Source organism: Cetorhinus maximus, chromosome 11, assembly GCF_964194155.1.
Source record: "Cetorhinus maximus chromosome 11, sCetMax3.hap1.1, whole genome shotgun sequence".
Taxonomy (NCBI): domain Eukaryota; kingdom Metazoa; phylum Chordata; class Chondrichthyes; order Lamniformes; family Cetorhinidae; genus Cetorhinus; species Cetorhinus maximus.
Genome location: NC_135889.1, coordinates 63,690,313 through 63,711,964, shown reverse-complemented (window position 1 = coordinate 63,711,964; position 21,652 = coordinate 63,690,313). Strand labels below are relative to the sequence as shown.

The 21,652-nt window shown below is 43.2% G+C and overlaps 1 protein-coding gene across 1 annotated transcript in view; it reads right to left on the bottom strand.

Moving 5' to 3' along the window:
• Window positions 1-6,355: 6,355 nt before the first annotated feature.
• col28a2a (collagen, type XXVIII, alpha 2a) overlaps window positions 6,356-21,652 on the bottom strand; it is a 145,582-nt gene continuing 130,285 nt past the window's right edge. The window contains exons 31-36 of the mRNA XM_078552112.1: window positions 18,083-18,119; window positions 17,040-17,597; window positions 16,025-16,275; window positions 15,560-15,749; window positions 14,596-14,772; window positions 6,356-7,188 (exon numbers count right to left, since the gene is read on the bottom strand). Of these exons, the coding sequence (XP_078408238.1) occupies window positions 7,181-7,188; window positions 14,596-14,772; window positions 15,560-15,749; window positions 16,025-16,275; window positions 17,040-17,597; window positions 18,083-18,119 (1,221 nt within the window). The 3' untranslated portion in view covers window positions 6,356-7,180. The remainder of the gene's footprint in view (window positions 7,189-14,595; window positions 14,773-15,559; window positions 15,750-16,024; window positions 16,276-17,039; window positions 17,598-18,082; window positions 18,120-21,652) is intronic.

Below are 21,652 nucleotides of genomic sequence, written 5' to 3'. Positions count from 1 at the left end.
ATTGACTGCACTCACGTGGTGCTCAGATCTCCATCGCAACAAGTGGTCAACTATATTAACCTCAAGGGATTCCATTTGCTGAATGTGCAGCTGGAGTGCAGCCACCACAATGCAACCTGCAGGTCTGCACACAGTTTCCAGGGAGTGTCCACGACTCCTACATTCTCAGTTTGTCACAGATCTTTGAAATCTTCCAGGGTCCACAGAGGTTGCAGGGATGGCTCCTCGGGGACAAGGGCTATCCACAGACGACGTGGCTGATGACACACACGCGGCAGCCTCAGACTGCAGCAGAGCGACGGTATAACCAGGCTCATGCTGCAAATCGTAAATTGGTGGAGCAAACCATTGGGATGCTGAAAAGGAGGTTCCGGTGCCTGGACTGGACTGGTGGAGCCCTGCAATATAGTCCAAAGAGGGTGTCACACATCGTCATAGTCTGCTGCACCCTTTACAACCTGGTGCTGCAACAGGGAGAGGAGCTGGCTAAGGAGGAGATGGAAGAGCTGGAGGTCTCCTCCGATGAGGACGACGCCGACGGGATGAGGGTGAGGAGGTCCTTGAAGGCAAGGGTGAGGGAGTGAGGCCCTTACACTGGCCAGACGAGGCAGGCATGCTGAGGAGGCCCTCATAGCTGCTAGATTTGTGGAGGATGATGACGACATGCAGTGAGGAGACACCATAGATCCTAACATTGCAGCTATGAACGTTTGACTCCTGTCTGGCTTATGGCAACTACATACCCTCTGTGATAATGCTCCTGTCATGGAGATGCAGTGGAGGCCCTAATAGTCACTCGATTGCAGGAGGATGATGATGACATGCAGTGAGAACACTCCATATATTTGCACACAGCCTCTGAGGATTTCTGGCTCCTGTCTGGCCGAGGGCAGCTTGCTTGTGCTCTGTGATCAGGGTCATATCATAGAGACGCAGCCATGAAACTTTAAAAGCATCTGATCCTTTGTCCACCTTCAGCATCTCACCCATTCAGGAGCACAACATCACTGGTCACAGATGCTGAAGAGATGGGAGCCAGCCCCACCTTAAAGGCGCTGAGAGCACACAGAGAGAATGATGGAACTCTCTGATGCCTGCCCACGACATTCTGGCAGCAAAAACAAGCACCATTGAGGTGCAGGCATCAGTAATGTATCCAGGGAGTGTGAGGCCGGATCATCACTTTGGTCTGAAGGCTGCACAGAGCACAAGGAAGAGGCCCTAGACCGAGACACCTGCCTTTATCTTGTGCAGAAAGGTTTCACATTTGAGTGACACAAATACTGCTCATCAGAACAAGGAGCCATAGGCAGGGAGACATTCTTGGGAGTTTATTGACAATAGTGAACATTATGTGCAAGTATTTACACAGCCCAGGCTGTGCAACAACATCTTCTTAACTATCCTAACCCTACTGCTATGTCTTCGTGCTCCCTGGCCTTTCACAGCGGAGGTGGAGGCAGCCTACTGACTGCTACACCCTGTCTGTGATCACCTTGCCAGGCATCCTCTGGAGAGCTGAGACTTGTGTGGCAGTAGCACCCTCCTCAGCCTGTGGAGCTGGAGCTGGTGGGGTCACAGGAAGAGGGGATTCAGATGGGTTGGACAGTCCTGGAGTCACCTGGATGGTTGGCCCGGTTGGGGGGGGGCGATCACCTGCTGATCCTCCTTCCTATGGGTGCCCAAGAGCCTCTGGCTGACTCCTTGAGGAGATAGGGTAGCTAGAGTGAGATCGAGCTGCCCTGCACCCCTCTCATGTACACAATGTTGCAGGCCAACTATTGCGTCAGCGATGGAGTTGAGTCTGCGCAGCAGCGCAGGAGTGACGTCCTGGACCAAGGTCTCCATGGCAGCCACCATCCTACCAGTGTTGACCTCGGTGCATTGGCATGCCGGCGTTATCACCTCAGCCTGGATGGGGACGGACTCTTCCATCGTGCCTTGCAATCTGCAAACATCCTTTCCTGGTGTTCCTGAGCTTGCCTTTGCAGCTCCAGCAACTGTGACCAGAGTCCAGAGGCTCATTGCCTGATTCAGACTCAGCAAATTTCTGGCCTCCAGCAGTGCTCCGATGCTGGACACCTTGGAAGTCCCTGCTGCCGCCTGCTGTGGATCAGGCAGTGTTATGTAGTCACCAGATTGTGATCCCGAGGCTACTCTAAAGCTAGGTCCCACCGAGGTGTGTGTCTCTGCACTGGTGGAGGGTGTGCGTGAGCGCTGTGATGGGACTTCAAGGGGGGTGCCTCCAGATTCCTCTTCAGAGGTTTCTTTGGGGCTTGATTGGAGACCCTGGGTTGTGGACACCGTTGGCTGTTTCCCATATGTGCCAACGGAAGTAAGGGGAGATAATTAGTGCATGGCAGTGGCCTGTGAAACAGGACACATCACTCACAGTATTGTTGTCTGATGGATGTTGCAGTGCTGGGCCCTCACTTGGTAGAGCACCGCTGACCTCACTGTCAGCACTGGAACGGTCCAGATTGTCGCCAGCCAGCTGGATGGCTCTGTTTCCAAAATCTGTGAGGACCTTGATTTCAGGCATTCCTCCACCAGTCTGCAACCTCCCACTCCTGTTGTGTGCCAGCTTGTCCTGCATGAATACTGATGGAGAGAGAGTAAGCAGGATGCCTGCCAGGCCAGATGTTAAGTATGCCCGGCATGTGTGGGTGGTGAGTGGTCCCATGGACGGGATGAGGGCAATGAAGATTGAGAGTGTGAGAGGGTGAATGGTGATGTTCCTTAAACCGGCAGTGAGTGAGGGCTCTGTGGATGTGTGATGGGTTTGTGAGTGTGAGAGTTGAGAGTGATGAGAGTGATGAGAAGAGTGACTTACCCTGGAGGAACAGAGGAGATCATTCACCGTCATGTGGCACTGGGTGGCTGTCCTCTTTTGAAGGGTGTTGGTGCTGACTACCATTGCCACCTCCTCCCAAATCTGGTTGATCAAGCCGCTGCCCATCCTACGGCCAGAGTGGGGGTAGAGGACATCGTGGCGAGCCTGCATGGCATCCAAAAGACTGTCCAGTGATGTGTCATTAAACCTGATGGCAGCAGTCTTTTTGCCTTTCGTGGACACCTTCCCTGCAGTAGTCCTAGGCTGGAAGCACTGAGATGTGTGCGTGCGGCTGGACTTTAAATGTGGTGCCTGGCGTGATGAAGCGGCGAGGTGATGGCGTGACGGGCGAATGAGAACCCGCCCACCTTGGAAACACCGTGTTTCCTGGGAATGCATAATAAATGCGGCGGATTTGGGACAATACAACATGAAAAATATCAATTACCCACCTACTACCACACTTAGTGCAAATCTGGGACAATTCTGCCCAGAGTGTATAGTGGATGAATGAGTATGGAAGTTCCATAGTTTAGCATGGATAGTATGAAGGCCATGGTGAGGGTGGGGGAGGAGTGGGTGGAGAGGCAAAACTTGGAATGGAGGATATATGTGGCCAAAGGAGCGGTGGGGGGGCATGAGTTGACATAGATGGGGCATGGGGAGTGTGTGGGGGTGAGGTCTAGAGAGCTGTTCTTTGTTTTTCCATCATTATTACAAGGACAAAGTCCAAGAGCACCAAGGCAGGGCTTTTAAACCACCCCTCTTGGCACTCAGCAGCCCCTGTGATTGCCTGAGCTCTTACCAGGGGCAGTGAGCCCAACTCCAGTCAGCGCCCACCAATCCAACCCTCCCTCCCCTACCCCCCCCACCACCTGCGAATGAAAATCCCATCTTTGCTGACACTTTCTTCCAAGGCAGACAGGCTGAGCTGGGAAATTTCCCAGCTCCTGCTATCCATCTCTTGGATGAAAATTTAGCCCATTATGTTCTAAAAATGCTCCTGTGAAACATTGGGTCATTTTATTATGTTAACATCATTATATAAATATAAGTTATTGCTCTCAGGGCCCACCAGTCCATCATCCCACATTCTCTTCTGATTTACAAGCTGCAGATGGTGCAACTTTTCCCTCCCAACTCACGCTGCACCATCTTACCCTTGTGCTTTCTCCCGTCAGATACCTAAGAAGTGCAACCTGGCCGGCAAGTAGAGGAACATTAAGAAGATAGTAATGATCAAGCAACGTAGCCTGATTTCACACTTACAGCCACCAGCTTAGATACGGACAATGCACTTAATTTAGAGAATAGCATAAAGGCAGGATCTGCAAGTGGTGGAACACCAGCTACAAGTGGCTTACAGCCAGGGCAGGGGTCAAGGTTGGCACAAGTGCCAGCTCACCAGTTCCATGTGGATTCTGCTGCAGAGGACTCAGATGAAGACTTTGGGGCAGAGTATTGAAAAAGACCGATGGGTACGCTCAACAAAATGCTTGGTGCATTTGTAAGCCTGCCAGAAAGCCTGGGGTCAAACTCAAGGAGCATGGAGGAGTCCAGCACCAACTTGGCACAGGACTTTGCATTCCTTTCAAACATGGAAGTGATGATCAACTCCATTTGCACACTTGTTGACCTAATCACGATGCAGTGTCCGATGGTCGGTGTCACAGTCTAGCCTTCTAGACTCAGAGCTGCACTAGGTCATCATCAAAATCATCTGCAGTCTCCTCCACTGAAAGTCAGCATCCTTCCATCAGCCCTACTACAGCCGCTGGATAGCACTGTGCAGGAGCACTAGGATAGGAAAGGCAGACAGATAACAGTCACTAAGGGAGTGCATAAGGGCGATTTGTTGACTTTTGTATGCAATATGGGATGATTTCATTTAGAATGTTGTTTTGGAGTGTTTATTTTGTGATGCTTTTATTTTTGTATTGTAGCCAAACGGATGTTGTGATGGTCAGTGACAAAGGAATGGGAAAAGTTGGAACCATTGGTGAATGGCATTGGGTCGTGGTTACTTGGCTCTTCATGCCTGGCCAGAAAAAGGCTAGCTAAGATGCCTCCTGTCTTCCTCTTCATGCCCTGAGCTGCTTGTCTTATGACAGGTGGAAAGGGCTGTCCCCTCAAGCTGGCGAGTTTGTCCGACGTACAGTTGACCACGACGAATCTTGACAGCCAAGTACTGTGGGGTTCCTCCAGAGTGGTGCAGGCAGCGGAAGCATTGCACACCAATGCTGCTGTCTCACATTTCACAGCTTTTATTTTAGTTGCCAAATAACATAGCACCTGAAGGTATTGCTCTGAATTTTGCACTGCTATTACAAGCCCTTGAATAATTAGGTGTAGTGTTTTCCTCTTAATGTTATCCCAGATAGAATCCAAAGATTTGTTTTGAAACAAATATATACTGATGTAGTTCAGGAAGTTAATGATTCACTCTGTTCTTAGTGTTGTTAGTTCTTTGCCAGGGGTATATCATGTTCTCCCAACTGTTAGACAATGAAGTTCACCTTTCCTAACAAGGCCAATACCACTGTCTGATGAAGGAATACCTCCAGAAATCTGCTTCACAGATGCATGAACCCCATCAACTGTTTCCTGCAAATACATTTGCACTCTATGCACCATGCTCGCCTCCATGACCAAGGACAAGACAGAAAACCTGTTGGCAGTCTGACAGAGAGAGAACAATGGCAACCATTGGGGTGTGGTATGGTGAGAGGTATAGTGCCAGATGCCAACAACGCTACCTGCAGAAAAATATAATTTATCATATGCTGCATGTACTGAACGCCACACAAACCACATGAACATAATTCCTCCATACCAGATGACTAATGGAGGCATTATGGTCAACTTCCTATACATATTCCATTCAAACCCCTGTATTTATCCATTCTGGATAGCAATCTGGAAGATCATAAGGATTATCAGTTCTGCAATTCCACAGGATCCAGCTGAGTGTTTGTTGCACTAACTCAATGGAGAGCAAGACACTCTGCCCTAAAACCTTCGCTAATATGCAGGCTAGTACAACTCACAATTACCTGCAAGAGGTGTGCTCCCTCTCTGTGACAAAGTACAGTCCTCCGTACAACAAACATGTTGCTGAAGCAAATTGGGGGAATATGTCCTAATTAGAATAGGTGAAACTAAATAAATACTAAACAACTTGGAGTTCATCCTGGATCTTCACTCAACAGAAGTTCCTTCACTCACTGCACAGCAACTCAGCCATTGAGCAGGAAGACAATTCCATGACCATTAGTATTCAGAGATTCCCGCTCCCTTTTCCCAAATGATCCACAGGAACCAAAAACAAACAAATAGTCTCAACCCCATGACCTATGTTGCTCCCAGCACCAGCAGAAACAGTGGATGTATCAAAACATTCTTCCAATGAGGACTGTGCAATCAAAGTGAATGGTTACTTAATAAAATCTATAGCTATGGTACATTTTTGGGATATCAATAATAAAAAGTTTAACTGCAAATTAATTTGTTCACATGTTAAACGCAGCAAAACAAATGAACATTTGTAATTCTTTAACAAATCATATCACAATGACTAGAAAAAAAAACAATGCTCCCAATATCTCCTGTAACATGTGAACGGTGTCATCTCCCATTTTTTTGTAGCAGGTCTTTGGTGCTTTAACACATCAATGAGTCAAAGCGATCAGTTGTGTTGACCTGCTTTTGTCGGTAGTTTAAAATTATTGTACTTGCAGCCAGTTAAACAAAGCTCTAATACATTAGACTGATTTCATAAAATTTCATCAACTGTGCAAACTACAGTGGTGCACAGTGAAAGAAAAGCAATCCAGTGATTTTAGTCTTTGTGGGGCAACAACACAAAAAGACATCATTACCATTTTAAACTTCATAGCCTATATCATTTTATGTACTTCTGAGGAGAAACAAATCAGAATTTGTAAAGCTAGAATTCTTGCACAAACTTCATCTTCTCAGCTGTAACTACTTAAATATTCCTTCTTTGCAGCTAGTCAAATTAATGTTTTCAGCATAGGACAGAACAAAAACTTAAAAGCAAGCAAAAATATCTTTCCTAACCTTTTCTATAATCTTGATCTGCAGTGGTTGTGTTTCAGTCTTTCAGTCATACTGTAAAATATTTCTATTTTTCATTTTTACCCCTGAGAATTGCATTTATATAGAAAAATTAACAAAAAGGGTAAGCATCTGTATTAACATCTTTATACAAATTGAATTTTATGAATAGCTACCAAAATATTAAAATATTGTTCATAATGTATCAAATGCACAAAGATAGTTTTCTGTCTTCTTCCTGTATCCCGTTAGGACTTGCTTGGATCCACATCAGGATTCTGTTGTTAAAAGAAAAGAGACTTGCATTTATATAGCACTTTTCATGACCACTGGATGTCTCAAAACGCTTTAACGATGTGGGCTGGGATTTTCCACCCTGTTGTGGCGGGACCCGCCGCGGTGGATGATGCGGCCCAACCAAATTTCCATTGACTTTCGGCGGAACCGGACAATCTTGGCAGCAGGCGGGGCCAGAAAATCCCACCCGCGAAGTATCTTTTGAAGTGTGGTCCCTGTTGTAATGTAGGAAATGCAGCAGGCAACATGCGCACAGCAGACTTCCACAAATAGTAATGTGATAATGACCAGCTAATCTGTTTTTGTGATGTTGATGGACACATTAATATCGGCCAGGACACCATGGATAACTCCCCTGCTCTTTTTCGAATTCATACCATGGGATCTTTTACATCCACCTGAGCAGGGAGATGGGGCCTCAGTTTAATGTCTCATCCAAAAGGTGGCGCCTCCAATAGTGTAGTGCTCCCTCAGTACTGCACTAGATTTTTGTACTCAAGACCTGCAGTAAGATTTGAACCCAGAACCTTGTGATTCAGAGGCAAAAGTGCTACCAACTGAACCACAGCTGTCCCTTCAAAGGGGCAAAATTATTAAAGTGTAAAACTATTTCATATATAGTAATTTTTAATGGCATAACAATCAAGTCAAAACACTGGTAGTCTCAAATGGAATCAAAACAGAATGTAATTCTTTTGGAACATTGAACTAGCATGAGGTTACCAAAGTTCATGCTAAGCTGTGCACATGCCTGGCCACAGAGCAGCCTAGAAATTACCTCACAGACTTTGTTCCATTTTAAATACCTGCAATGTGGCTGCAGAAAATGATGTAAAGTTAAAACAGATTGAAAAAAATTGACCATGAGCAACAACAACATTTTACAGGGAGCACTGAAGACAACCCTCTAAAAAATCTTAACCATAATCCTTTTAAACAACATAAACATAAGGAAGTATGAAAAGAGGAAATTCCATTTGGCCCAAAATGTCCATTCCTTTTAAGGATTATGTACAAACTTTTTAATCATGGATTCTTCCAACACAATTTTATTTCAAAATACGTTGTGTTTATCAAGACAGGTGTTGGCACTGTGATTGGAATGCTTTTCCTTGAAGGTTTCCTATGTTGACATCAACCGCTCAAAAATCAGTTCAGATACAGGAAAGCTTATTCTAGTCTGTCCCAACAAAATGACTTGGTTTCAAACACGGGAATAATACCCCACGCTCCATTAATACAATCGTCTCCATTTCCCATAAATACCATCCTAGTATTTACCTCATCCTCAGAATTTAGGATTCCTGATGAAAGATCACTGACCTGAGATATTAACTTTTTTTCTCTCTTCACAGATGCTGTAAGATCTGTTGAATATTTCCATCATTTTCTTTTTTTATTTCAGATTTCCAGCATCCACAGTATTTTACTTTTGACTAAATTTACAGTTGTTTTTATCACGTAGACAACCAACAACTAGAACTGGGTTAAGAGTTTGTAAACTTATTTTATATTGGAGCCTTACAGGAAGCAGAGATGTAAGATTTTCATTCCATTGGCCTGAGCTGGGTTCAAATCCAGGTTCCCAAGATGCAGGGCAAAGTGCTAACCCACTGTGTCACACAGTCCCCTCACAAGCCCATTTATCTCCTGATGCAAGGATTTTGCAAAATAACTCGCTGCCTCCCCATGAAATGTATATTGTTGGGTTAAATCCTTGACGTGGGAAATTCAAAATCAGTTTATGGGCTTAATTTTACACTGCGTGCACAACCTCCACTTCCCTAACCTCAGCGTAAAAGTTGGAGGTGAGCCTACCCCTCTTGGACGGCTTGCCCCACAGCCATTTAACATCCGTTGGGTTGAGGAGGCCTTTCACCCCTCCCCCCCCCCTCCCCCCAATCGGGGAGGAAGACCTGCTACCGAGAGCTAATGGTCAATCAAATGGCCAACACTTTTCTTGCCCTAGCAGCGCCACCAGAAGCAGTGGCCACTACTGGGGTTGCATGCAGCACCCTGAAGAAGAGACATCATGGAACCGGAATGAATACAAGTCCAGGGCCTTGCTGGGGAAGGCTGGCAGGCTGCAGCGAGGGTCGTGGGGGGCTGGTGTGGACAAGGCAGTGGGAAGGGGAAGCACAGTGTGGGGAATCCATTGAGAGGGCAACTGATAGGCACAGGTGCCTCAAAAAAGAGGCATCCCTCTTCCCCGGCCACCAGTCTGCCTCTTTTCAACTGGCAGGCTGGATAGTTGGTGCCAGCCTCTCACGTCATGGGGAAAGCCCCAGCGATGGCGACAGGAAGCCCTTAAGTGGCCATTAATTGGCCAATTAAGCACCCTAATTGGCCCATGGGGGCTAGTGGGCTTCCCTACTGCAGGTAAAATTGCAGCAGGCAGGTGGCAGGCACAGCGTGACTGTCATGGCACCCAATTTTACAGACCCCCACCCCCCTCTTCTGCCATCCTGTACCCCCACCTCCCCCACCCCCAACCCCACCCACCTGGGGAGCTTTAAAATTCTGATCTACGTGTTGAGCACAACTGCTGGAATGTTTTGGAACATTGCAGATTCTGACAGTTTATAGTATGTGGTGTGAGAGAAAATATTTACTTGATGTTTTTGTTTTTCACCTGCACAATCTGTTTTCTTTTCTGCCTTAGCTTAACTATTCTCCCTTTTTTGCCTCTTTGTCACACAGTGCCATCTATCTTCCTGCCCATTTCCAGGCTTGTTTCTTTTTTGTAACTTGCTCAATCTCTTTGAAATTCTGTATAACCACTCCATCTAATTCTATTTGGTACTCAGTTCGCTCACACACAAAACTGTCTAGCCTGATCAGCGGCCTGCACATATATTGAAAATGTAATATATCACTGAGCACAGATGTACAAACATCAGTGTGTGAAACTGAAAATCATTTTTACTTCTAAGAAAAAGGGTTTTTGTATAAATACATATTCTTACAAATATAGAACTGAGAACGAAGAGGCAAAATAATCAGAATACATTAGGGAATGGTGAATTAGGGCAAATATACTACTATTGGCCAACATAATTCATAGGCTAACATTACTAGAATGTTTCCCAAGCCATTGAGCCATGTTGTATATCCTCTACTTACATCAAATATATTTATACACAGCGCTTTGAGAGCACTGATTTTTATCTATTATTATAATTTACGTGTCAAAACATCTGGTAGGAACATAGGAGCAGGAATAGGCCATTTGGCCCCTTGAGCTTTTTCCGCCATTTAACTAGATCATGGCTGATCTTCGACCTGAATACCATCTTCCCGCACTATCCCCATATCCCTTAATGTCATTTGTATCTAGAAATCTATCGACATGTACTTTGAACAGACTCAATGAGTCTCAATGAGTTTCGACCTATAGCCCTCTGGGGTAGAAAATTCCAAAGATTTACCACCCTCTGACTGAAGATTTTGTACGTCAGACTAATTTTCATTATCTGTATACCTTTAATTTTAAAACTTGATTCCTATGTTACTTACATTAACAGAGGAAAACACTCATTTATCCTTCAACATCTACTAAACATGTTCCTATTGATCCTGTTAGTATTTGACAAATATCTGAACTTGCTAAAGTTGATTTTGATTATCCCCCATTCTTATGCTACCTCAAATGTCAAATTAAGTCAAAAAGCACTTTGAAGTGGGCTTTGAATTTGGAAACTGAAGTTTGGTTGTGGAATTTGCTGTGAATTTTGGGTCATTAGAGCGGGCATATAGCTGCAACGATCACTCACTTTAAAGGTATATCATGAAGGCTATATAAAAATGCTGTGACTTTATATAATCATAGAATGGTTACAGCATAGAAGGAGGCCATTCAGCCCATCAAGTCCAGCTCTCTGCAAGAACAGTTCAGCTTGTCCCACTCTCCTGCTTTTTCTCCATAATCCTGCAATTCTTTTTATCTTCGGGTGCTTATCCAATTCCCCTTTGAAAGCCACAATTGAATCTGCATTCAGCACACTCACAGGCAGTGCATTCCAGATCCTAACCATTCACTGCAAAGAAAAATGTTTTCCCATGTCACCTTTAGTGCTTTTGCCAAATGGCTGATAAGTCCAATATGCAATCTGTTAGACTCTGCCACATGCGGGGCAGGTGGTGCTTGGAGGGTTGAGTAGGTGGGTTTTTGGAGGTTTGTGTGCCTCCTCCAATGCCTTGAATTCATCCCTGTACGTTCCTTATGAAGTCTCTCAACATGTTCATTGCTTCCCTGAATGAGTCTTCTCCAATTTGGTTAATAACAAGCCATGATCTCCCATGTGTCGGTGGGTATGTTTGACCTCTTCAGGAATGCTTTAAGGACCTCCCTAAAGCGTTACTGGTGTCCTCCTGGGAGTTTGCTGCATCGGCCGAGTTCCGAGTAGAGCACTGCTTTGGGAGTCTGGTGTCAGGCATACGAACTACGTGTCCCACCCAGCAGAGGTGGTTTTGAGTGATTAGTGCCTCAATGCCGGGTAATTTGGCTTGGGAGTGGATGCGGCTCTTGGAATACCTTTCTTGCCACCCAATTTGCAGGATCTTCATTGAAGAAGGCTCCCAAGATACAGAAAATGGTCCACATTCTCCAGGATTTCACTGTTGATCTTAATCAAGGGTGGTGGTTGGGGGTGGGGAGGATGGGGGGTGGGGGTGTTTTGCTGTGGGAGCTGATGGAAGAGGACCTTAGTTTTCCAGGTCTTAAAGGCCCATTTTCTCATTTGCTTCTGAGAAGGTGTTGACAATGACCTGGAGCTCAGTTTCTAAGTGAGTGCACATACAAGCATCATCTGCATACTGAAGCTCTACAACTGAGGTCGGAGTGGAAGGTGCAGAATTGCAGCGAGGAAATTGGAGACAAGCTTTAGTGCAATGACGCAGCTTTGTTTAACCCCAGTTTTCACTGAGATAGAGTTTGTGGTGGTTCCATTGGTGAGGATCACAGCATTCATGCCATCATGGAGTAGGCAGAGGATGGTGACAAATTTAGGAGGGCAGTCAAATTTGAGGAGGACACTCCATAAGCCTTTCTGGTTGACAGAGCTAAAGGCTTTTGTGAGGTTGAAAAAGGCCATGTACAGAGGTTGGCGCTGTTCCTTGAATTTGCTGTTCAGTGAAGATCATATCTGTGGTGTCTCTCGAAAACCACATTGTGACTGGAAAGAGTTCCTCAGCCCCTGGGAGAAGGCTGTTGAGGAGGATCCCTGCAATGATCTTCACTGTGGCAGACAACAAGAGACTCCTCTGTAGTTAATGCAATTGGACTTCCTCCCTTCTTGAATTTAGTCATGATCACAGCATCCCTGAAATCCCCGGCATGAGCTCTCCTTCCTAGATGAGGGATATGAGGTTATGCATCTGTGCCAAGACAGTGTACCTCTGAAGTGTATCTCTGCCGTGTTTCAGAATTTCAGAGATTCCATTTGCTCCAGGGGCTTTGTTGTTTCTTAGCTGTTGGATGGCTTTTTCAACCTTGCTCTGGACCAGGATAGCACCAAGACCGAGCTGGACAGAATATTCATAGTCATAGAGTCATAGAGGTCTACTGCACAGAAAAAGGCCCTTCGGCCCATTGAGTCTGCACCGGTCAAACAAGTACCTAACTATTCTAATCCCATTTTCCGGCACTAGGCCCATAGCCTTATATGCCATGGCATCGCAAGTGCACATCCAAATACTTCTTAAATGTTATGAGGGTTTCTGCCTCTACCACCCTTTCAGGCAGTGAGTTCCAGATTCCCACTACCCTCTGGGTGAAAAAATTCTTCCTCACATCCCCTCTAAGCCTCCTGCCCCTTACCTTACCTTATTGATCCCTCCACCAAGGGGAAAAGTTCCTTCCTGTCTACCCTATCTATGCCCCTCATAATTTTATACACCTCAATCATGTCCCCCCTCAATCTGCTCTGCTCCAGGGAAAATAACCCCAGTCTATCCAATCTCTCCTCATAACTAAAACTCTCCAGCCCAGGCAACATCCTGGTAAATCTCCTCTGCATTTTCTCTAGTGCAATCACACCCTTCCTATAATGCGGATTCCAGAACTACACGCAATACTCTAGCTGTGGCCCAACCAGCATTTTATACAGTTCCAGCATAACCTCCCTGCTCTGATATTCTATGCCTCGGCTAATAAAGGCAAGTATCCCATATGCCTTCTTAACCACCTTATCCTGCTACCTTAAGGGACCGGTGGACATGCACACCAAGGTCCCTCTGATCCTCGGTACTTCCCAGGGTCCTACCATTCATCGTGTATTCCCGTGCCTTGTTTGTCCTGCCCAAGTGCATCACCTCACACTTATCCGGATTAATTTCCATTTGCCACTGATCAGCCCATCTGTCTATATCCTCCTGTAATCTAAGGCTATCTTCCTCACTATTTACCACCCCACCAATTTTCATGTCATCTGCGAACTTACTGATCAACCCTCCTAAATTCAAGTCTAAATCGTTTATATATACCACAAACAGCAAGGGACCCAACACCGATCCCTATTGAACCCCACTGGACACAGGCATCCAGTCACAAAAACACCCCTTGACCATCACCCTCTGCTTTCTGCCGCTTAGCCAATTCTAGATCCAATTTGCCAAATTACCTTGGATCCCATGGGCTCTTACCTTCGTTATCAGTCTCCTATGCGGGACCTTATCAAAAGCCTTGCTGAAGTCCAAGTAGACTATGTCAAATGCATTGCCCTCATCTACACAGCTGGTCACCTCTTCAAAAAGTTCAATCAAATTGGTCAGACATGACCTCCCCTTAACAATATTGAGGAAGGAAGTTGAGGATGTTGAAGTCAGAGTATTGGTTGAGATTCTGTGAGCACTGACATTTGTCAAATGCTCCCTTTTCCTGCTTCTTCCTACTTTCTATCTCTTCCATCATTTAGGAAACTCTGGCTTTGTTTTCCCTACCTTTCCCCTTTGTACAAATGTTGCTGGACTGTGCTCAAACCATCTCCTCTTTAAAGGCAGCACATTGTTCCGTTAGTCTTGCCTGCCAACCTTTATTCCCATTTACCTGGGCTAGGTCAGTTCTCAACTTACTGTAATTGGCCCTCCTCAAATGAAGTATTTTTCTTCTAGATTGTACCTTGCCTTTCTCCATAGCTAATCTAAATGTTATGATATGATAATGAAAAAGGGAATCATTCTGAGACAGGTCACCAAGGGACTAGCTCAGGACGATGAAAGAAGTTTTAATGGGAAAGAACACTGAGAACAATAGCCCAGGATGATGAAGAGAATTGTTCTTTATGTTGCATTTTATTGTTATAATGGTTTCACTATCATACCCTTATATTGGAAATAAGTGATTTTTAAAATGAATACATAAAATGTAATTGAAAGATTAAAGATCATACCTGCACCGGAAATTACACAGGTCTTCCTGCACTTGGCTTCAGTGTCAAAACGATTAGCATTTCCACTGCAGCCACCATACCAAAATTGTGCACAAGCATTAGCTTGTTTGTCATAATACCATTTAATCACATAGTCACGGCATGTCCCTTGGTCTAAACGCATTTGACATAGAGGATCTAGAAAAAAATGTAATTAGCATATTTGCATCATAAGTTGAAAAATAGGTCAGCTATAAGAATTCATCTACCAAAATAATTGAGATATATTTGAAAAATAATTATTTAACAGTGAAAATATATTGTAGATTTTATATTTGGAATCATAATGTTTTAAAAAATTCAAATTGGTTAATTTGTATTAAGGGCACAATATAAATTTCCCACCTACTGTCAAAGAATGGCTTGCATAATAAAGGCCTTGTCACCTCTCAGAAATGTATGAAGTGCAGTGACTTTTCTCAAAACAAGGTTGGCAGCATTTGTTTGTAGTATCACCCCAAAGCAGCAGTGAGGTAAATCTGCTTTTTTGCTGGTATTTGTTGAAGGAAAAACTTATCCAGGGTTTTAGATGTTTCTAACACATGTTTTCTGGTGTAGAAAAACACCCCCTCTTTCATTGGGCCAATAATGCCCAATCTCAAAGATATCTTCAAACTGCAATACTCATACCAGCCTTCTTTGTGCCATTTAACATCTCTAAGAGAAGCTGCCAAACCTGCCTTCTTTGTGCCATTTAACATCTCTAAGAGAAGCTGCCAACTTAGTGCTGATTGCGAAATCAGTCCTTTGAGACTATCCCAAATTAATTAAACCAGTATCCTTCAATTATTCTAGTAATCAATCCTGAAATTCATACCCATCTCTGATGTAACGTGCTACATTCTAATGTACCAAGGCACTTGATCACTCCAGTTATCAAACTTTAACCATAATTTATGCCACAGATGCAAAATTAAAATCTTACCTGAAATTGGAATTTTTAGTGTTGGGGAGACTGACAATGTGGATTCTTTCACTGGCTTAATAGATTGTGAGGGTAGACCTGGAACTTGTTTACTGATTGATCGAAAGCTACTCCCCTTTGAAAGAGATGATGGGGTTACAAGTTTCAGGTCATCTTTCTTCTTATCATGTGCTTCTGAATTTTGGTTCACCTGCATGACATGAAACAGTTGATTATGTATGTGAAGGAAACAAAAGATAGTAAAATTATTATTGCCGATAATTCCACTATTCATTATAGTCATTTAAAAAATCTATTATCCTCAATCCCTTGATTTACTTAAGTTTTCAGCTTCGACTTGATACATTCAAAACATGTGCAACATCTCCACTTTCTGAACAGAGGCATGTTGGTGAATAATGTATAACAATCTGAAATAAAATTTCATGCAGAATTGATAAGACCAACTGATACCTGTTCACTGACCTTTGAAATTTTTCCTACAGAGATGGATCCAGATGGTGATGGCTTCACTTGTGCAGTTACTTTCATCTTTCCAGGTACAATTGTTTGTCTAGGTTTGGCAGAAGTTAATTCAATTTCATTTCTGGTATGTGTAGAACTAGGAACTGAATATAATGGATTTCTGCTTGTCATTACTCCATTTCTAATTCGATTGTAAATCAATGCACCATTTTCATCTTCGCAGAACTGTCTGACCAATTTCAACTCCAAAGCTAAAAATGAGAGAAAGGAAAAACTTTTTCTTCTTGCAATTCTCATTATATTCGCCCTAGTTTCATGAAAGCCACCTAACCCTGTAACAATCCCTTTCAGCTAGCACAGCCAGCTATAATCAAAGCAATAGCACATTACACCATGACTGGACAATTGGAGGACATGCAATTAGTGAGACAACTGACCATTCAATTTTCTGTTCCCTGAGGAAAAAACTAAACTTAGCAAGTTGCCCAACCCAGTGTTAAGCTAATTCATCTAGCAAATTTCTAAAACTAACATTTTTAATAACATTAAAAACTTTGTGGAGTGGTTATAAATGGAGAAATATGTTAACGGTTAATATATTTTTGTAATCTAACTATTCAATAACACAATTTCTCTTCTTTGCTTTGCCCAAATTATCCCCCTCAAGTCACATTTTTTTTTATTGGTTGGAAGTCAAGATCATGCAATCTTTTTTACCTTTTTACAGATGCCATTCCATGGTTGATCATTAGGAGATGTGTTTGAGTGACCTAAGAGGGACCTCCTCTAAATGTTGCAAATGCAATGATAGAAAAATGATGCCTTATAATAGTTCTAATACAACTGAGACTAAATTTGAAGCTTGACATCCAATATAGTGTGATTAATGTTGATATTTTTGACTAAGCAGCAATTGTTCTATTTTCCACCTAAGTGAAGATGGTAAAATTTTCTTTTTAATACCATTGTAGTTGGAAAAAGCATCAAGTGATGATACAGCAGACATGGCACAAACCTGCAAGAGTATTGAAATCATCAATGAGGTACATGTGCTCAGTATCAGGATCTGAAGCAATTAGGTTTAGTTCACGTAAGAATTCAGCTTGAGTTGGGTCTGTGGTATTTACGATACCAATTGCAAACATCTCAATGTTTGCAGCATGAGCCTCACGCACAGCAACATCCAGTTTAACAGTATCTCTTCTGTCTGCCTGTCCATCTGTTAATACTATAGCAACTTTCTTCACACCAGGCCGAGCTCCATAGAATCCCTCCTGTGTGGCTTTGCGGATAGCGGTTCCTGTGTGCGTGCCTTCTCCCATGTATAACATTTTCCTAATTGCCTGTTTGACATCTTGCTGTGTCAAGTATCGACTTAGACCAAATTCTAATCGTACTTCCAAGCTGTACAGCACAAGACCAATTCGGGTGGCATTTCTACCAACTGTTACTTTGTCAACGAGAGCAGTGACAAAATCTTTTATAATCTCGAAGTTATCTGGTCCCACACTCTCTGAGCTATCAATCACAAAGACAAGTTCCATTGGTCTTTCTTTACATTTAATTCCACAACCTGTTAAGTAAAATAATTGAAATAATATATTGACTAAACATGAATGGATATCATTTTAATAGTGTCAGTATATCAAAGTGGTATTTAAAATATTAAAGAAGTAAACTAAAATTGTTGATACTTAGGGTGGTGCATTAGAAATAACAGATTAATGTTTGCACTGAACAACCTCCATATCAATTTTCTGTCATTGTTGAAAGACAGGTAACAATTTGGATAGTAGAACTGAGAATACATTGAATATATTACAACAGTTACAACAGTTAAAAATATTTGAAGGAACACAAGAAGAATTAAAAAATTGATTCTATTTCTGGATTTGAATATCAAGGAAGTAAAATCTGGAACAAAATCTTAAATTTCTATTTAGTCATCTGGTTAGGCTCACCTTCATTACATGGTTTTACCAACTATAGCAACTTAGGATAGATAGCACTATGATAACATAAAATAATCAGTAGGTCAAACGATGAAAGGTAACTTACCACAAATTTCCTTTATCATTCTGATGATGTCCTCCCTCTAATTATATTTTTATAAATTAAATATGAAAATAATTAATATATTTGCATACAATTTTATTTTGTTAAAATTAGGCATGCACGTACATAATAGTCATATATGTCATGAACTGAAAATTTCTGGGATGATTCTTTAACAAAAGCTCTGTATTAACAAGTTACAAGAAATAAAAATATTCACAAGCTAGTCCTTGAACCAATTTCTTTTTGAAGTGAAGTTTGTGAATTTGGTGATAATGAAAATGAAGAATTGCATTGCAGGGAAATTGAATATTTTTCCTCTTTCTACATGAAACATACTTAGAGGTGGGATCTAGCATGCAATGGATGTCTCCTGCAGTACATTTCAATGCTCAGCTATATAATGGAAGCAGAGTGGAATGTATTTTAATATGCTTCTGTGCTATACCTCACTTGGGAGTATTTAATGTTCATAACAGATGTGGGAAGCAGAAAAATGATTCATCATGCAGTACCAGCATCCCTCCGTTGGATGACCATGGGTGGAATTTTACGGCCTCTCCTGTCAGTGGGATTTTCCAGTCCCGCCAAAGTCAATGACTTTTGAAGGGCTCGCTGCATTTTCTGGCCTCTTCACCTTCTGTAGTAGGGCCATAAAATTCCACCCCCCGTCACCCAAAATAAATAAAAAACATGAATATATCATGTCATTGTCATGTTCCATGATTTTTTTCTGGATAATTTTGCCCAAAAACCATCTGAAAAAAAAGACTTTTAGGTGCTGTGTTTTAAAGCAAAGTATATTCACACAAGTTAGAAAAAAGGCACTGAGGTGATAGGTGATTAATATGCTCAATAAGTTGTTCTCTGCAAAGACTGTAAGCAATCATGAAGACGTTACATTGGGAAATCCATGATCCTTGGCACTGGTCCAGGTGTTTCACTGGACTTCATTTTCAACCATGTACAGAGGGAGATAGAAAAGACAGGTAACTCAGGTGCAGTGAAGGTTACAAAGGCAGTCAAGTCCAGCTAAGTCTGCAAGAAAGTTAGAATGCAGGGGTCTAGTTAAAAATTCTTTAGTTGAAGTCAAACATGACCTTCTGATGTGGGGAAACATGGTGTAATCATTGTTTTATATTATTATGTGAAAACAATTGTCCTGGATGAACTAAGTTAAGCTGAAATAAAAACATGAAGTGCTGGAAAAACCCAGCAGGTTTGGCAGCAACTGTGGAGAGGGAAACAGATTTAAATTTTCAAGTCCACATGACTCTTCTTCAGAGTTAATCTGAACATAACTATTATGTTGTATGCTCCCTCGCTATGAAATAAAACAGCTTAATGATTCATATCTGGGCTCATCTCACCAATGGTTTGCTCAGTCTGCTGTCAGAGAGATTGAAATAAACATGTGTGAATGACACAAATATCCAGTCCAGATCATATCCAGATATTTAAAGTGCTCAGACAGCTTACAGAGGTGTCCAGCATCACTACATCTGACAGAATAGCTAAGACAATATCCTAAACTTGTGACAGTCATGCATTACCAACATAAACTAATCTGTTCTCAAATATTATCTCCTCTGTATTGTTTTGTATGCAACATTAGCAAGGCAGTATTTAGTGCCCCTGAAGGTATTCAGTGTTAACCACACAATGTGGGTCTGTAGTCAGATATAGACTAGTCCACCAGGGTGGCCGGTTACCTTCTGTGAAGTATACTTGTGAACCATCAGATTTTACAACCAATTCAGTACTTTCTAACAATACCCCACAACTAACCAATTTCACAACTTGAAGTGAAATTTGAATTTACAATCCATGGGTTTCTAGCCCAGTATCATAACCAGTAGTCCAAAGTACTCGTATGCTGAATTTGTAGAATGCATGTACTGTACCTACACACTACTAGCTCTGACAAATATTTTACCCACTATACTGTATATAGTCACTTTGTTCTAAGGACAAAGGATTTTTCTTGGGGGGTCTTGTGCACTCATGGGGTGGAATTTTACAACACTGTCGCAGTGGGGGTGGGGCCATAAAATGCAATGAGCTGCACAGAAGTTCATCGGCTTCAGTGGGACTGTAAAATCCCGCTGGCATAAAATTCCACCCATGCTGTAATTTCAGCAGGGACACTCATCCATCTGTTGGAAAAAGGCAATAACCTGGCTCCGTTAGGTGCTCGCCATTTCTAGAATTTTCCAGACAGCCTTGTAAAGGAAATGGCCTGGAGCCCTGAAAAATTTTATTTAAAAAAAGAATCAACATTTGGCCCCCCTTTGGCCCCTGAAAGAGGCCAATATTTTTTCAGAATATTGTTCATTGTGAAGGAATGTTGTGGAATTTGTCACAGCTGTCAAAATATAAGCAGTTTTCAGAAGGTGGGTTGGATGAAGCCTGTTTAGTAAGATGAAAGCTCTTAAAACCAAAAGAAAAATCTTTTTATTGTAGTTGCAGAGCATTGACCCAGGTAGGGAAAAGCCTCAAGGAAGAGATGCATAATTGTAATAATGTTGAGTTAATAGAGCACACCTCCACTTCGCTGTGTGGAGTGTCCTCTCCACTTATTTATTGAGATTGGTGGTGGGGGCAGCCCTTGCCAGTCTCAGAAAGCAGCCAGGTTCTGGGTTATCTGGATACAAGGGGCAGATGTGTGCATGTTGTGGCCCCATGTAAATTAGGAGTCACATAAACTCCAATGAAGACAGAGCTGGAGGATACCAGTGGGTATGATCCCAGGTAACTGTTGGATTAGCCTTCTCAGTAAGGCCTTGACACCCTTCCTAAAATATGGTGCCCAGAATTGAAAAAAAAACTTCAGCTGAGGCCTAATTGGTATTTTATAAAGGTTTAGCATAACTTCCTTGCTTTTTCACTCAGTGGACCTGAACTTCCGCGGAGTGGCTATCAGATCATAGTTTCCTACCTCGAAATCCAGGTGATCTTTCCTTCCCAACCTTCCGAATCAGGCCGAGAGAGAACTGTGTAGGACAGTGCGCTCCTGAGACCTTCAGTCAAGGGCTGCTTAGTCGGACGTAACAAGGTCACACCCCATTTTTATGGTACTAGCTGTCATAAAGCAGGGTAAGTTTAAAGGTCCAGTCACTTTGAAGCCAGGGAGAAGATAGGTTTGTAAAGTAAATGGTTAGGATTGGGGTCATGTCGGTTGCCGGGGGGGCGGGGGTCAGTGGTAGGGGTCGGTTGGTTGGGGAGGCGAGGTTGGGTGGTCAGTGGAGGGGGTTGGGGGTCGAGTGGTCAGTGGGTAGGATTGGGGGTACGGGTTCAGTGGGGGAGGTCAGATGGTTGGAGGGGTGGGGGTCAGGTGGTCAGTGGGGTGTAGTGGTGGAGGTCGGATGGTCAGTGGGGGGTAGGAATCAGGTGGTCAGTGGTGGACGGGAGTCAATAGGGGTGTCAGGTGGTCATTGGAGGGGTATCAGTTGGGGGGGTGTAGTTAGGCATGTACAGTCGGAGGGTCCCATGCGGGTCAGTGCGCGGGTTAGGGGCGCCCCATAGAGGGGTTTGGGGGAGGTATTGGGGTTCCCGTGGGGCAGAACGGAGGGG